This window comes from Aotus nancymaae, unplaced genomic scaffold (assembly GCF_030222135.1).
Source record: "Aotus nancymaae isolate 86718 unplaced genomic scaffold, 86718_ANA_hifiasm-v0.15.2.pri h1tg000012l, whole genome shotgun sequence".
Classification (NCBI taxonomy): domain Eukaryota; kingdom Metazoa; phylum Chordata; class Mammalia; order Primates; family Aotidae; genus Aotus; species Aotus nancymaae.
The window spans coordinates 27,487,241-27,505,312 of record NW_026988423.1 but is presented as its reverse complement, the minus strand read 5'-3'; the positions used below and the strand labels follow the sequence as shown (position 1 = coordinate 27,505,312).

Here is an 18,072-nt window from a genome sequence, read left to right as displayed (position 1 = left end):
ATTTGAAACTGAAATGCTATAAAATTGATCAGTGATCCAATTTGGGCCTATAAAAGATCACTATTGTTGTCATTAGTACAATTTACTTTAAAGCAGGAGCAAAATTGTGTTTGTTATTCCCTGTTTTTGCAAAATCTCTCCCTTCGGCATTACAGTAGCTTAGTGCCATTCTGCTGTATTTCACTATGGTGAGATGACTTGGAGCCAAATGAAGGGCCACTTTGATCCATTCTTTGATTTCAACCCCAAACTTTCATCAAATATCTTTTATTTCTTAGCCAAAGTTATTTTAGATGCCACATGGCACTATATAAAGAATTTTAATGTTCTAGAGTCTTATGTACTGGATAGTTAAGAGTTGCCTTGGGAGTAAGAATCCTGTGAAATGTTTGACATGAACTGAATCACTTAAGCTGCTTCGATAAGTGTGGGTTCTTGACAGTAGGTGTGAAAGTGAAGAATTTAACAATGCTTAAGCTAACAGAAAAACAGTATGGAAAGTTTGTGAAACGTTCTGGGAAAAAAAGAAAATAAATAATGTCTCTTACTGATCAGTTTCTAAGTTTGAGTTGCTTTATATGTGTATTCTAATTCTATCAATGTAGTAATGAAGTTGGCAGATTGTACATGCTAAAAAATTATTAGGTACATAGTAATGCATATTTCTAAAAATTGAACTTGGTGGAAAATCAGGTCCAAAATAGAAATTCATAGCAACTACATGTTCTTTGTCTACACGGAGAAACAAGACAACCTCCTTCCATAGACAAATAAACAGTACTACTCCTAGTGTTGAAAGATGGGAGATTCAGACCTGGCTACCCTCCCGTTACTCTCAGTAGGACTGATGGACTTCTCAATCATGTAGCCTTTCTCTTGACCTTCATTTCCTCCTCTGAAAAACTGGCAGGTGAATGTGAGAAACCCTTTCCAAGCTCTAAATTCTTTTAAGATATTCTAATACAAATGGAATATTTAAAAATTTTACCCTGTCCCTTTAAATATGAATGTCTCTATATGCATTATTTTTCTCTTCCAGTTCAAGTTTAAGGCCATTTAGGAAAAAATTAATGAAGGTTATTTATTCTACCTTATATTTCTAGAAATGTCTTCATTCATCCAGAAGGGGCCGTTTCTCTTACAAATATATTTTAGGAGCAGTTTTGGCCTTGACTTTCCTAAGCCTAATGCCTCATATATTACACTTTCCAAATCCCACTGAAACATGATTCACCAGTTTTCTGTTCATCATCAGATACTTGTTATCTTTGCAGACTCCCAATCCTAACTGCTTTCAGTTTTAAGAGAAGATTTTGTATAGGCACCTTTTACACTACATTCTGGTACATGTAAAATGTATACAACATAGGAGTAAATTTCCAAAGCTAGTCCTCACACCACATGTATAGATAAACAGATTTACCCAAACTGATATTCAAATTATCCACTTCTGGATAGGCCTATCTAAAAATGTAATGTCCAAGAAAGAAAGTAAAAAGTTAAACCCTCCAGTAATTATTTTAAGACTGGGAATTCTTGCAATGTTTGTTTAAAAAGATTAAAAAAATTTATTAATATTTACATTCAGTAGTAAAGTATGGAATGCTTTTATCTATTTTTTGTGTGTGTGTGTGTGAAAACACACATTTGACAATATTTTAAGATATTTGTGAGGGCAAAGTGCCCAACAAGTTTATGTACTTGGAGTAAGGAGCTTTGATAAAGTGTGTCTCTCAGAGTTGCCTGCATTGGGTGTTTCTGGACTTGTTGAAAGGTTTCTAACTAATGTCTTGACACTCTGTTAGAGCAACATTGGGATTTGTTTTATCTGAGCAGGCACAGCCAGATGTACCTTTATTTTTTTCAACTTTATTATTTATTTATTTTTGCTTCATTCAATTGTCACTTTATTGCAAGATGGTAGAATAAATTACAAATTTAAACTATAACTTGGTAATCTTTAGTCAGGCACCAAGATTTAATCAAGGCAAACCGCTCTTTCAAAAACCATCATGAGGCCAGGCATGGTGGCTAATGCCTGTAATCCAAACACTTTGGAAGGCCAAGGTGGTTAGATCACCTGAAGTCAGGAGTTAGAAACCAGCCTGGTCAACATGGCGAAACCCTGTCTCTACTAAAAATATAAAAGTTAGCCAGGCGTGGTAGTGCACACCTGTAATCCCAGCTACTTGGGAGGCTGAGACAGGAGAATCGCTTGAACCCAGGAGGCAGAGGTTGCAGTGTGCCAAGATCGTGCCACTGCACTCCAGCCTAGGTGACAGAGCGAGACTCCATCTGAAAACAAAAACGAGAAAACCAACAACAAAAAGAGTGATCATGGAACAACTCAAATGCAGACTAAGAAGGATGAGAAACATCTGACTGACCAATAGATTGAGTTCTCTCAGTATGTTGAACAAAGGTTTCATTTTTAGGACATATAAACTATCTACTTTAGTAGACGGCAATACAGAAAGATTTTGCCACATAGACCAGTTTCCACTTAGCCAGTCAACTGTTTGTGGCTGTCTCAATTGGGATAGATACATTTACATAACTGGCCGTGTGTGAGCCTTCTTTTCCAACAGGTTTAGGTCCCAAAGCTGCTGTGGAGAGATGCCCTTACCATGTGCTTCTCCACCCAATTTATCATGTGCTCTTGTTCCTTTCAATGCGTCATGTTCTGCACAGATATATGAGAGTCCAGGCGATTCCATACTTCCTTATACACTCTCTGCAGTCGTTCCCAGTGAGTAATCTCCAGAGCCATAGCAACGCTATTCCTCTGTACATCAAAAAGGTAATGGCGCTTGTGAACCAGTGACTGCTGTGACTTCTCCAAATCAATTGCATCCTGGATTTGTTTGATGAAGCCTGCTTCACCTCTTCTAGTTGGGCAATGTTTTGCTTATTGAGTTTATAAGCAAATTCTCCAATAGAGGCACCATATTTTTAAATTACATAGACAAGAAACCCTACTATTGATACAGTGGAGAAGGTCTCTGGGGTAATCATGTACATTTCTTTGGATAAAGCATACAAGATCAGCCCCAGTTTGGAGCACATAGGGTCCTCACCAGTTTCAGGATAAAGAAACTGGAAGAATTCCTCAGGTATCAGCCCAAAATGAACTTTTCCTCCACAGGAAAAGGAAGGAAGAGGTGGCAGAGGAGCAAGGAGTGGCTGCCCTGTGTGAAAGGTCCTTGTTGCCTGCAATATCCCTGGACTAGGAAGGCGCATTCTACAGAGAGGGGGCCACTGTGGCAGTGGCACAAAGTGCCACCCAGGACAGCATGGTCAGCGAAGGCCCAGGCAGCCAGCTGTCTTAGCGTCCCTGTGACCCCGACCAGAGAATCTGTCAGGGAAGGAGCCTTTTTTGTTGTTGTTGAGACAGAATCTTGCTCTGTTGCCCAGGCTGGAGTGCAGTGGCACAATCTCAGCTCACTGAAACCTCCGCCTCCCAAGTTCAAGTGATTCTCATGCCTCAGCCTCCTGAGTAGCTGGAACTATAGGCATGCGCCACCATGCCCAGCTAATTTTTGCATTTTTAGTAGAGATGGGGTTTCATCATGTTGCCCAGGCTGGTCTCAAACTCGTGGCCTCAAGCAATTCACCTGCCTCAGTTTCCCAAAGTGCTGCTATTACAGGTGTGAGCCACCGTGCCTGTCCTCAACTTTATATGTAAACCTTTTGCCAAACTTGGAGATTTTAGTAATATTTTGGAATGTTATTACAAAATTTACTGATGACTGAGTTCATTTTAGGAGCAACTGAAATGTTTATACTTGTTTTTCTTGCTAGGAAGGTAAGAGAAAAACACAGCTAGATTTATTTCTGGGTAACTTTAAGGTTTCCATTATGCTAAGGAAGGGGGTAGAGATTAAGAAATCAAAAGATCAATATAGAACCAAAAGCTTTATTCTCTAGTTATTGTTCAGCCCCAATTTCTAACTGATTTGAAAATAAATAATTAAAAAAAATTTCTTCCTAGAAAGTAAAATATGGCACCACAATCCAGCTGGACCCCATATTTTAAATCCTTCAGAAAGCAAACATGGACTGCAGTTAGACGGTAATAGTAGGTTATCACTCTCAACACAGAGAAGGTGGTTAGTGTTTCTTTTCTCCGTGTCCATTCCTGGATCATTTTTGGTCTCCTTCCTACCAAATGTTTTCTACACGATGTGAAGGACTTTGAAAGCAGCCACAGCCTGTTTTTCCCTTTCGTGTCTGTTCTGCAGTATTTCCAGCAGTGAGATTTCAGGTAAACTTTCTTCTTTCCCAGCATAGGTTGGATTTTGTTGTTCCTTTGATGCTTGATGAGTCGGATTTGATGGTTTGGGTTTGGGGATGGTCTTAGCATATTCCAAAGCCTAAATGCATAAAGATGAAATTTTATTTGAAATGGGAAGTGAGTCTGGATTCCTTAAATTAAATCTAGGAAATGTTTATTTATAATATAAATGGAGACTATTGCTAAAACTTACTAGGACATTGGTGGAAACAGAGATCAAATAATGCAATATAACACACAATTTAAACAAAATCTGTTAGCCACAAAACAATATACTGTGGGGAAAAAAAGGAGCTGAAGAATGATACGTACATTTGTGTCTTCTGAATGCTTTTGTATAAGACTGAGTTCCTTCTTATGGGTTTGGTCTACTTAGTTTCTAGAAGTCTTAGTAAAACCAAACTTCTTTTAAGGAGATATTAATAGACCTTTCTATCCAAAGAAGACTTGTTACAGCTTGAGACCAAAGACATCACTGTGGTTTACATACACTTGAGCTCCCATCATTATACCAGCTATCCTTGTTCCTAGGCTCTAGAAAGTATTTGAGGTTAACATTTTTTTTTCTTTCTGTAGCAATCTAGATGCTGAAAAAAGGCAGTCTTTTCCTCAGTGATGTCAGTTCTGAAAGGCATTCCAACAAAAATGAGATCACTAAATATGTTTTCTAAACCTGCCTTTATAACAGTTTTGCATTTCAATAAGGGGCTGTTGATAGCTGAAATGAGAATTGATAGTATGCTTTCAGTCCTGCAAAAGGGGAAAAAACCTCTGCAATGTAGAAAAGAAAAGTCTAGACTCTCAGCACATGTAGGCAAATGCTACAGACATTTCTAATTATAGGTTTGTTGCTTGAAACACTTCATGAAAAAAACAGTGGCTTGGAGAAAAAAGAAAAAGTAGCACCATGGAAACTCAATTAAGTGGATTGAGGTCTTCAAGGTCTGAGGAAGAAAGGCAATAAATAGAAAATACGATGGTCTGTGAAAGAGAACATGAAGTACAAAATCCTGCAGGCACCAAAGGATCTCTTGCTCCTCATGCGAAGGGTCCCGTGTCCTTACAGGGACTAGATGGATCGACTGAGGCAGAGACTTGTGCTGCAGAGCTCTGTGTCCCTATAGTACATGTTTCATTCACATCACAACTGATGGTTGATGCCATCTGAGAGGGAGAACATTCTGTATTCCATGAAATCATTTTTCTTCAATAGAGGAACCTATATATTACAATCCCTACAGAAAGCGTAGGGGAATGAAGTTGAGAGAAACAATGATATGTCTTTTCTTTGACAGATAAGCAGCAAAAAGACAACAATTGCCTTAAAACTTATTTAATGATACAAAATAAAATTAATAATGTAGATTGCTCATTTAAGAAATCACATTAGTATTTAATTTTTATGTGTGACAAATTTAAAATACTATTCTTGGAAGAAAAGACATGGAACAATAACTTCAGGAGAAACAAAGGTTAACTTTATAGCATCATGTGTGTGTGTGTGTGTGTGTGTGTGTGTGTGTGTGTGTGTTGAGTATTGCATTACTATCTGTGAATGATGGGGTAGCTACAGGAATGGAAGTAGCTAAAACATCTCCTGTGTTCCAAAAAACATGGGAAGGTCTTTTTTTTGTTTTTTTTCTGTTTTTTTTTTAAGTTAAGAGAAAACAGGCTGGATGCGATGGCTCTCGCCTGTAATCCCAGCACTTTGGGAGGCTTAGTTGGGAGGATACCTTGAGCCCAGGAGTTTCTAACCACCCTGGGCAAGATGGCAAGACCCTGTCTCTAATTTTTTTAAAAAAGAGCAGTAATAAAAGTGTACTTTGAATTCCGATTGAAAAAACAAATGCCTTGTTGAGAATTTCTTACCTTCTGCCGAGGGACAGCAGATTTATTTTCAGTTTTTGCTGTTTGTGGTTTTGACAGAATGGACAGTGTCTTCATGTTGTACTCCTTGACTTGTTTCGAATATTCCTTTTGCTGCAGTAATTTTTGCATCTGTTCAGAGAAACGAAGTTATGATGAATCCAGGTGCTGCTAGTTCTCTCTGCTCTCTATTTAAAGTGATGCCCGTCAGTACACTGGGCATATCTTGTCAGCTGTACAGGTGAAATGGGATCACCTTGAGTAAGGCGGCAGCAGTGAAATGGTTAAGGTAGTGTTTCTCCTTGAAATAGTCTCTCTGTGAGGAAAAACATCACTGCAATAGCACACCCAGTATTCCCTTAACAGGGCTAAATCACATTCAGAACCTTCTTTGTTGCATTTACCCAATTTATTTTCATTTTTGCTTCCAACTTTGAACTATACTCTCTTTTTATGCCTTGAGTGCAACTGCAGTTAAAACACATTAGATGAAGATCTCCTTTCACTAGCGGAAAGAGAATAAAGTGGATGCACTTTTCAGGGGTTGGGAAACTCTTCCCCTAAGTGTCTTCTCTGTAGCCACTCTTCACAATTATCGAGATAACTCTAGTGGGAAAGACCAACAACCGCATAACATACACGTTTCTTTTCATGTACATGTGTCCCACTTTTCCGTGCAGGCCTTCAAAACTAACCGAAAGACAGACACATATAACAACATGGGCTAAATATTTTTATTTTAAGGCAAAAGGAGTGTCGGGTCTCTATACCAATGTTATGTCAGAAGGGACTCTATTCAGAGTGAGACATTTGAATTAGGGCTGAATTCTGGGGGATGTCTTCATTAAGTTTTGCCAAAGGGCAGTTGGGCTGAGTCAGGCCTGGAAACACCGTATGCTCACGTTACTCACTTTGTCTCTGAGGGACTCAAAGTCAGGTCCGAGGCCTCCAAGCTTCACGTCTCTTTTCTGATAACCTTTCAGCTTGGTGTTCTAAAAATACAACCATAGAAACAGTTTCTTTTAAGGACTTGTGTGTCCCCCCACTCTTACCTCCCCATAAGGTGTCATAGCCACATAAAGAAAGAATGAAAATAAAGTATGAAAGCCCGTGTGCACTGTCAGAGAATGGCTGCATTTCCTGACAATTCTTTCATTTTGTTGGTAATTATTGGTAATAGTCTCTTTGGTAATTTGTAGCTAGTTAGCTAATATGTTTTCACTTTTCCACTTTCACAATAAAGAAACTTGAAATTCTGAAATTACAAATAAAAATTTTCAAGCTAGTGATGTCCTGTTTTCTTATGAATTTTTTTATTTTAATTTTTTTGGAGATACATACATGGTTTTGCTATGTTGCCCAGACTAGTCTTGAACTCCTGTACCTGAACTCCTGAGCTTAAGTGATCCTCCCACCTTAGCCTCTTGAGTCTCTGGGATTACAGGAGTAAGCCACTTTACCTTATCCTTGCTATTAACATTTTTGTTTTGTTTTGTTTGTTTGTTTTGAGACCAAGTCTTGCTCTGTCACCCAGGCTGGAGTGCAGTGGTGTGATCTCGGCTCACTGCAACCTCCACTTCCCAGGTTCAATTGGTTCTCCTGCCTCAGCCTCCTGAGTAGCTGGTATTACAGGCGTGTGCCACCACGCCCAACTAATTTTTGTACTTTTAGTAGAGATGGGGTTTCACCATATTGGCCAGGCTAATGAACTCCTGACCTTGTGAACCACCTACCTCAGCTCCCAAAGTGCTGGCATTACAGGAGCGAGCCACCATGCCCGGCCACTATTAACGTTTTTAACACAACATACATGTTATTACCTTGCCACCGCTGCTATTACCATTTTGTCCAGTCTCAGACAGTTTAATGAGCCAAATGACTTCCCTGGAAAAAGCCATCTAAACGCATCAGATAAACATAGTGCTTCAAAAAGAGAACACCCTGTCCAATGATGTCACAGCGTTACCCGTTAGAGATATTCCAGAAGAGAAGTGAAGAAGGTAGCAACCTTTCAAACTTTGCTATTGATTATTCGGGGGAAAAAAGATAATTTTAAGGGAAAAACAATTCTAATCCATTTATAATATTCAAAAGAAAGTAAGCATTTGAGAGTCTTGGCAAGACTCACTAAGAAATTCATTTTGTTCAGTCAGTCTGATTTCAGATATTTTGAAAGGCACATAGAATTTAATGACAACTCTCATTAGTATTGCCCATTTAAAATGAAGGACAGCAAGAAAGTGAGACCACTGGCTGATTAGATTATGGCACTTGAGCACGATAATAGGCAGAAAAAACCCTAATATTCTACTGCCTGTTTCCCCAAGATATTCCCCAAACCACTGCTTTCAAAATTAAAACTGAAGTTTAGGCTGGGTGCGATGGCTCACGCCTGTAATCCCAGCACTTTGGGAGGCCAGTGAGCGGATCACCTGAGGTTAGGAGTTCGAGACTAGCTTGGCCAACATGATGAAACCTCATGTCTACTAAAAATACAAAAATTAGCTGGGTGCAGTGGCAGGCACCTGTAATCCCAGCTACTCCTGAGACTGAGGCAGGAGAATCGCTTGAACCCAGGAGGCAAAGGTTGTAGTAAGCCAAGATCATGTCATTGTACTCCAGCCTGGGTAACAAAGCGATACTGTCTCAAAACAAAACAAAAAACTCACAAAAAAACCGTGAAGTTTAGACTTGCTACTTTCCCGTACAGGGAACTCACATCCTTTTTTTATTTCAGTTTGTTAATTAATTTGGCTTCCTTTTTGGGAAGGATAGGAAAGACAATATAAAAGAGATGGTTGGAGGACAGTAATTTAGGGCACATGTAAGTTACTGCTTAAAATGGAGAAAAATCAGCCACACTGAAGAGGCAGCTGTTGTGTACTTAACTGTGGATGTTAGTCCCCGTCTATATGTTAGTGATAAAGCATGGGATTTTTATCCATTTTGAAAACTCCTGTTATTTCATTTTCAAAACTTTATCTATTTATTTAGTTTGAGGCCAGGTTATGAGACTGTCTAATTTCTGTACTTTTGGCAGAGATGGGGTTTCACCATGTTGGCCAGGCTGGTCTCAAACTCTTGGCCTCAAGTGATCTACCCACTTGTGGCTTACAGGTGTGAGCCACCACAACCAGCTGCATTCCTGTTAATTACTAAGTCCTAAAATATACATCTAACTTGCCCTTTTCTAAGAATTTAGCAGAGATAGTCCAGAGACTTAAACTAGGACACTTTCTGAGATATAATTGTTGCATATAACTTCCAATCTTAAAAATGAACTTGTGTATACACACTATATCAACCACTACAAGAACATGTCCTACTCCCCATGGTCTACTGAGTACCCAGAGTCATCCCAGTTCCCTTCTCCATTGCCACTTCCCACTGTAGATGTTCAAAAGACGAACGTTCTCCAGCACTGACTCCTTAGCACTGAGCTCTGGCCCATGAGGTCTAAGCAAAAGTTTTCTGGGGTACAGCGTATGTTTTGGAAAGCTTTTATTAAGGCTGTGGTGGCCCCTTCCCCTTTCTTTTTTCTTGCCTTAAATAAGGATGTGATTCCTGGAGCTGGAGCTGGAGCTTAGCAGCAATTTGTAGCCAGGAAAAAAAGAGAATCACAACAATATTGCTACTGCTGTTCTGAGCTATGGAACCACCAGTGCTAGCAATCACCTACTTGTGGATTAATTGTATGTAAGAAGGATGAACTCATATTTCAGAAATCACTGTAAATGGTAATTGTGTTACTTGCCCATTGAAGGCAATATTCCTAGCATCTCAGCACTTCTATGTTGTATTAATAATTTAAAAGGGTCAAAATGATGGGCTATATAGACAACACTCTACACTGCAAGGATTCAAAGTTCTGTAAATAGAATTTGCCCCATTAGAATGTTAAACATTTATGGTCAATACTCTAATCCTAATTCTAAAAAGTGAAAGAAGATTCTTAAGGAAGTCTTTGGACTAAAATCATTAAAAAATTAATAACATTAAAGTATGCAGAAGACACATTGTTCATTGAAGGTATTTCAAAATCATAAAGCTCCTTTAAGAAAACAGAAGTCACTACTTAGCTAAACCACGATAGCTGCTTCCTCTCCATTCTATGGGTCTGTTCATACTTTTATACAATCGTTCATTCACTACAAATTCTTTTTTTTTATTTTTTGAGATGGAGTCTTGCTTTGTTGCCCAGACTGGAGTGCAACAGCACCATCTCAGCTCAGTGCAATCTCCACCTCCTGGGTTCAAGCAATTCTCCTGCCTCAGCCTCCCGAGTAGTTGGGATTACAGGTATGTGCCACCATGCCCAGCTAATTTTTGTATTTTTAGTAGAGATGGGGTTTCACCATGTTGGTCAGACTGGTCTTGAAATCCTGACCTCGTGATCTGCCTGCCTCAGCCTCCCAAAGTGCTGGGATTACAGGTGTAAGCCACCGCACCTGGCCACGAATTTTTATTTATTTTTTATTTTTTTGAGATGGAGTCTCGCTCTGTCACGCAGGCTGGAGTGCAATGGTGTGATCTTGGTTCATTGCAAACTCCACCTCCCAGGTTCAAGTGATTCTTCTGCCTCAACCTCCCGAGTAGCTGGGATTACAGGTGTCCACCACCACATCCAACTAATTTTTGTATTTTTAGTAGAGGCTGGGTTTTACCATGTTGCCCAGGCTGGTCTTGAACTCCTGACCTCAGGTGATTTGCCTGCCTGGGCCTCCCAAAGTGCTTGGATTACAGGCGTGAGCCACTGGCCCAGCCCAAATTCTTATTTTTTCTAAGCATTTTAGTACTACAGTGCATTTTTCTGTCAGTATGTACATATTTTTATGAGTTTTGTGCATAACATTCTATTGTCTAGTTTTAGTTGGACCATTTAGCTATTCCTCTAAATGTTGAACATTTAAGATATCCTAGGGTAAGCATTGTTTCTAGGCTACTTTGATTATTTCTTTGAGACAAGTTAATAGCAGTAGAATTCTGAAATAAAATGAGCATGTTTAAGGCCATATTAGCAATGGAGCCACAAGATTGCTCTTTTTGTCCAAACCTTGATTACAACTTGGTATTATCACATTTTAAAACCTTTATCAATTTTCAATAGGTGAATGACCTCAGACAACTTATATTTCACAGCTGCAAATTTGTTCTTTCTCTCACGTATGTCGTCTGTATGGTTGTTTTGCAGTCACTGAATTACTATTTGCCAAAGTAAACCAATAATTAAAAGGAAGGGAAAAAACTCCGCTCATATCCAAGTCATAAATCCAATTTGTTAAAGACGATGAAAAGAAATGATCAGTGCTCACAAAACATATCCTTAGTCTGAAGCAGCTTAACTTTTAGTCATTCTACTGACTTACAAAAGACACATTGTGAAGCATGAATAATTGCCCAGTGCTCTCCAGCCACAGTTCTTACTATCACCTCCAATAAATATGTTGGCTATGACAGAAAAACAGAGGTCTAGCAGGACACATCGATATGAAGGGACAGAGTGTGGCCCAAAGGGCGATCTCCAAGTGCTGCCGATCCCTTTACAGGATGGATAAAGTGCTTATAGCAAAGGGACATTTCTCAAGGGATGGTGATGGCTCCTAACGGAGTTTGTTCTGGGTGACTGGCAATGAAAAATCTTGGATTTACTTATGTTTGGCACAAGTAATCTTGATTTGTTCTCAGAGGTGCAATTTTGTTTGATCTCTCTCCATCAAAAGTCTTTTTAGCAGCTTATTGAGAAATAATTCACATACTGCAAAATTTACCCACTTGAAGTTGTATAATGCAATGGTTTTTAGTATATTCATCAAGTTGTGTAAACATGACCACATTTCAATTTTAGAACATGTTCGCCACATTGAAAAGAAATCCCGTAGCCGTTAGCAGTCACTCCCTTTCCCCCTCCACCCCCAGCCCTAGGCAACCACTAATCTACTTTCTGGCTCTTCTAAAGTCTTTTATAGTAAAAATAATCCCCAGAATTTACTTTGATTTACCTCTCCTTGGCTGTTTCAAGACTAAAAGTTCACAGTAGCAAAATGCCAAAAAAAAAAAAAGTAAATCAACACTGATAGCCTTGTTAAGTCTCCAAATACAAGGGGAACAAATTGGAAGATACAGGCATGCTCTCGACAAATCCCTGAAGAGATTTGCTGCTAGTCTTTGCATAAGATGCACATGAGCTGACATCGACCAACTCTGGCACCATCTGAGGATTGTTAAAGCCAGACCAGCCCCTCTGCACTGGTGTTCACACTTGATCGCTTTCATGGACGATGGCATAAGACTTCCCTGATGCAAGGTTTGTACCAGTAATTAACCACAGTTCTCCTCAAGACAGTAGAATTTTTAATTGTAAACTTGGGACACAGTGTGCTCGAACTGGAAATGACATTGACTGTTCTGTGAGGACTTGTTTCAACTCTGAAAGGTGGTACCCTGCTGTGGGGGCCACTGCAGAGCTATTCTCCAGAAAATTCCTCAGATGTGTAAGCGTGAGAAAGTTACTGAAAAACACGACAAAAAACAATGCCTCAAATACTGTGGACCAGCAAGTGAAGGAAATTTGCTCTGCAGTTGCTAAACTTAATCCAAATAAACCCCTTCTTAGAAGCAGTCAGGCAGCAATGCCCAGATTGTCTGAGACAACAAACACATGAGTTAATTACTTCGGCTCAGCGCAGTTAGCTGTCAGCAGTCTCCTGAAGCCGTTATTTTGTGATGGGTTGCGACAGATATGTTTATGCCATTTGTCATCCCTTGCACTATGTTAATCCCTGACTGCCTGACATCTAGATTTCATGGCATGGACAATGCCTGGCATTCAGACCTCAGTTACAACAGAATTGTCGGGAGAAGAGGAAGGGTGCTTGGGCCTATTATCTTTACAAATCCTCAAATTTTTAATGTGATTCAGGGTGATTCCCTTGGAAACCAAAAGATTTGGTGTGACCAACAAATGGGCATGACCTGGATAATGATCCCCTCTGTCTGGTGCCTTGACTACCTGCTGTCCTATACAAATAGCTCATTTCTAAGTCATTTTAGCTTCTGGAATAGCTTAAAGGACAAAGAGCACTTCTGTGAATTTGTCAGATGTAAGTGGAAGGTGCTGGACTGAGAAAATGGATATATAGATTGTAACATTCCCGATAGAAAGCGGGAAAGGGGATGCTCCTAGTTGGAAAGATGGCTGGAAAGGCAGCAACCGCAAATTTTCCTTTCTCTCCCCTGACCTCCCATGTTCTTAGATTTCTGGTGACACACACTGTCATCTGAGTACTTTCCTCTACTTTTCTCAGTAAAACATAAATTCAATTGACTAAGAAGGGGAAAAGAAAAGGAAACTAACATTTAGTTGATGGCTCTTCTTTCACTTAATATCACACCAAATCTACAAAAAGAAAGAATAATTCTGATTGTGCAGATGAAGAATTGAGGGCTCAGGTGAATTATAACTTGTCCAAGTCATAAGAGATATTAGGGAACAGAGGTGAGAACCTAGGAATGAATGAGTCCATGACTTCCACTAAATCTTGCCGACTGAGAATTGAATTCAAAAGCTTGCATTTTTTAGCAACAAACCATCATTTGGCAAGAACCCTAACCTAGACGATTCTCTTGTGAGCTAGTGTGTTTGAGGTAATTTCTAGGCCCAGTACATATATGTTCTGCAGTGAACAGGCTGTCCTCACTCTGAGAATGTGTTCTGAATACATGTTCCTAAAGAAATAATGCGGATGATGTCCAGCTTCCTAGTCAAGTCTTCAAAACCTATTTTATTCAGAAAACACTTGAAAACAGTACAAATAGTACCTTACAGCCTAACTACCATGTAATGATTTTTCTGTGGAAAAAGAAGTTACCTGTGATTCAAGAACACATTTCTGGCTAGGCGCAGTGGCTCATGTCTGTTATTGCAGCAATTTGGGAGGCCAAGGCAAGTGGACCACCTGAGGTCAGGAGTTCAAGACCAGCCTGGCCAACATGGTGAAACCCTGTCTCTACCAAAAAATACAAAAATCAGCTGGTGTGGTGGCGCATGCCTGTAATCCCTGCTACTCGGAGGCTGCGGCAGGAGAATCACTTGAAACCAGGATGTGGAAATTGCAGTGAGCCGAGATTGCTTCACTGCACTCCAGCCTGGGAGATGAAGTGAGACTCTGTCCCAAGGAAAAAAAAAAAAAAGAAAAGGAAAGGAAAGAAAAGAAAAAAGGCACCTTTCTCCTTATTTACAGTGGAACGGAAGATTCTCCAGCTGTAAGTCACTAGCAGCAGATTCCACAGTGTGGGCATGGATTAGGGTCCCCAGTAGAGGGGAGGACATGAGAGAGTGAAGTTGGAACGAAGAGTTCAAAGAACCCTCAGGTGAGTACGTGAAGGAGCTGGGGTAAGAACTCTAGGGTTGTGAGGTGAAGACTTGGGGTACACAGAGGGGCTCAAGATGAGAGCTGCAGGATTGGGCTGGGGTCGTATCTCAACCCCAGGCTATCCTCCTTTTTTTCTCATTAGTATCTATCGATACCTGTTCCAGGCTAGCTTCCCTTTCTTTTTGAGGCCACCCCTTATCTTTTTTTCTAAAGGCCCCACTTGAGGATCCACTGACTTCATAATCTCATCACTTTCTGGGATGTCTTGTATCCGCCCTGCACACCATAGCCAGAGCTGCCTTTCTAAAATACAAATCCAAACATGTTTAAAATTCCTCCATGGTCCCCTCTGGCCTATAGAAGAGAGGAAAACGAGATCCTTTAAGACCTGGCCCCTATCCACCACTCTGCTCCCATTTTTCAACACTCCTTGCCTCCCACGTTTAGTGACAAGGACCTGAAGTGCTCTCATCCCCAGCATGCATTATGTCACAGCTTCAGAACCTTTGTTCATGTTGGTACTCCCGCCTGAATTGCTCTTGCAGTCTTCTTTGCCAAGTCTTCCCCACCCTTTAAGACTCTGTTCGGAATCATCTTCCAAAGCTTTGTGTCCTTTAGTGGAAGTCATGGACCCATTCATTCCTAGGTTCTCACCTCTGTTCCCTAACATCTCTTATGACTTGGACAAGTTATTAATTTACCTGAGCCCTCATTTCTTCATCTGCACAATCAGAATTATTCTTTCTTTTTGTAGATTTGGTGTGATATTAAGTGAAATAATGTATAAAAACCTTAGCTTAGTCCCTAGCAAAGAAGAGCCATCAACTAAATGTTAGTTTCCTTTTCTTTTCCCCTTCTTAGTCAATTGAATTTATGACTCCCAGGTCAGCATATCAGTTTTCCTTTATGTTCCTCTGTGCTACCCATGCATGCCTATTTTATTATTATTACTTTTATTATTGGTTAATATCATTATTTGTTTTTTGCTTGCAACATTTACTGCAATATAATAGGCATTAACATGTCTGTCTTCCCAAGTTCCATGCAACTGTAAGCTTCTTCTGAGGAAGGCTCGTGGCTCATCTTTACATCCCAGCACTTTCCAAGTTCCTAGTAGAAATTATTATTATTATTACTGTTTTTGAGATGGAAGTTTGCTCTTATTGCCCAAGCACAATCTCGGCACAATTGTGCAATGGCACAATCTCGGCTTACTGCAACCTCTGCCTCCTGGGTTCAAGTGACTATGCTGCCTTAGCCTTCCAAGTAGCTGAGATTACAGGAGCCCACTACCATGCCTGGCTAATTTTTGTATTTTAGTAGAGACATGGTTTCACCATGTTGTCCAGGCTGGTCTCGAATTCCTGACCTCAGGTGATCTGCCTGCCTCAGCCTCCCAAAGTGCTGGCATTACAAGAGTCACCACACCTGGCCTAGAAATTATTTAATAACAAATTGAATTCAACTAAGGAATGATTTGCTTAATTCCTCTCAAGTTGTCTTAGGGTGGAGGCCCTCATAAACTGAGGCACTCATTTCCCCAGACACTGGGAGTGTTGTCTGCTGATGGCTCACAGTTGAGTTCCTCCCTAAAAACTGCCCTCAGCCAAGTGGAGCTGCTGTGCCCAAAGTCACCACCCTTCCCCAGGGCCAGTCACTACCCAATGGCAGGTCAGTATGGAAGAACAAAAGCACTCCCTTAAAGGGGAGGTTCCCAAGGTTGCTCCCTATAGACCTCCTGCATGCAAATCTCATTTCAGAGTCTGTTCCCTGAAAACCCAACTCACCACAGGCCTATTGCTTTCAACCAGGCCTTTCCCTGTTGCCTGTAAAACAGAATGCATTTTCCAGCATTTTTCTTACTATTTGACACTGGAAGCAAGTGATCTTTCCTGAGGGCTTTTTATTGCCAGAAACAGTGGAGAAATACACAGGACATAAAAAGTCTCCCTCCTATGCGCCTTCATTTTTTACTGAAAACATTCTACTTTGGGCCCCCAATTTTAGTTGTTAAATCTTGTAGGTCCTATGACAAAAGATTTAAGTGTGCAAAAGTGCTAGTAATGGTGAATTTAGTTGAGACAAAGAATTCAGGCCGGGCAAGGTGACTCATGCCTGTAATCCTAGCACTTTGGGAGGCTGAGGCAAGCACATCGTCTGAGGTCAGGAGTTCAAGACCAGCCTGGCCAACGTAGTGAAACCCTGTCTCTATTAAAAATGCAAAAATTAGCTGGGCGTGGTGGGGAGCGGTGCCTTTAATCCCAGCTACTCGGGAGGCTGAGGCAGGAGAATCACTTGAACCAGGGAGGCAGAGGGGCAGTGAGCCGAGATCGAGCCATTGCACTCCGGCCTGGGCAAAAGAAACGAAACTCCACTCAAAAAAAAAAAAAGAACTCAGTAAAAGTCAGCTAACATTTGAGAAGAAAGTTCAGTCACTGGCCAGCCCAGTTATTTTACTGCAGAAGTTGGGTTGAGATTAGGGCCACAATGAGTTCTCATGGTGGCAGACGGTAGGGGAAATGCAATGGCAACAGGCACTTTCACTCACTCAAACCTACTTTTTCTACTTTTTAAGATATGAGAATGACCTGGAAAGAAATTATTTAATAACCTATGAAGACTTAGGTTAGCATGGGGCTTGGGGTGGAGTAAGGAAGTTTTTCTGAGGAAGGGACATTTGAACTGGGGATGAAAGGAGGAATTTTGCCTGTCTGCAAATGAAGACCTCTTGCCATGATGACTTCAACAGGAGGGAGAAATGGGCATCCCTGGCAGGAACAACTTCTAGAAAGAAGGGGAGGGAAACCCCAGGGAGTAGCAGGGGCTGGAGTAGGAAATTACTTAGGGCTCTAGGCCACTCAGTTGTGGCAGTAACTCAGTAATGACCATCCCTAATCCAGGGCTATAATTCAATCAAGGTCCATCTGTATTCTCAAAATTTAAGGATTACAGGGTAAAATGGCACTTTTATTACCTTACTGTGGCTTCTTTTCCTATGCTTTTTTCCCTTTTCCAGCTGAAACAGATAGCCTTCAGAATTGCTACGGCTAATTTTCGTTTGATTTCTTTGACTTCTCTCTGAACTGAGTTGGGATTCACTTTCTACCCTTGACAGTATAGGTGGAAGCGTGATGCTGGGTAAGGCCCCTTCACTGGGCTGCAAGTCGGTCAGTTGCACCAAGGCTTGCTGATGCTGCTCCATTATCTGCGTGAGCCATGAATCTGGAGAAGCTCTAACTGGCTGGTTGTCAGAAGAAGAATGGAATTTCCTTAATAAAAAAAAAAGCAAAAATGTATTAATAAAATCTGGATACATAAGACCTCTAGCAGAAAAGTCTTTCTGAAGCATTAATTTGATGTATTTTTCACTCCCAAATCAAATTAATGACTTTTAGCTTAATCTTCTTATGAATATATTAATTTCTTACTTATCTTAAATGCCTCCTCTTTTCCCTTTAGGACATTCTACATTTTATTTAGAACTTTTGTTTAGTGCATTCAGAATAGAAAAATATACCACTTTGAAAAATCTAAGACCTT

General features: G+C 40.4%; 1 protein-coding gene and 1 pseudogene across 3 annotated transcripts in view; both read right to left on the bottom strand.

Annotated features, from left to right (window-relative positions):
• Nucleotides 1–2,549: 2,549 nt before the first annotated feature.
• LOC105729707 (ATP synthase F(0) complex subunit B1, mitochondrial-like) lies at nucleotides 2,550–3,295 on the bottom strand (annotated as a pseudogene).
• Nucleotides 3,163–18,072, bottom strand: part of JHY (junctional cadherin complex regulator) — a 75,817-nt gene continuing 60,907 nt past the window's right edge. For all 3 annotated transcript variants that reach the window (XM_064375503.1, XM_021671209.2, XM_064375504.1), the window contains 4 exons: nucleotides 17,507–17,801; nucleotides 7,072–7,152; nucleotides 6,164–6,292; nucleotides 3,163–4,373 (listed from right to left, as the gene is read on the bottom strand). In XM_064375503.1, coding sequence (XP_064231573.1) covers nucleotides 4,176–4,373; nucleotides 6,164–6,292; nucleotides 7,072–7,152; nucleotides 17,507–17,801 — 703 coding nt within the window. In that variant the 3' untranslated portion in view covers nucleotides 3,163–4,175. The remainder of the gene's footprint in view (nucleotides 4,374–6,163; nucleotides 6,293–7,071; nucleotides 7,153–17,506; nucleotides 17,802–18,072) is intronic.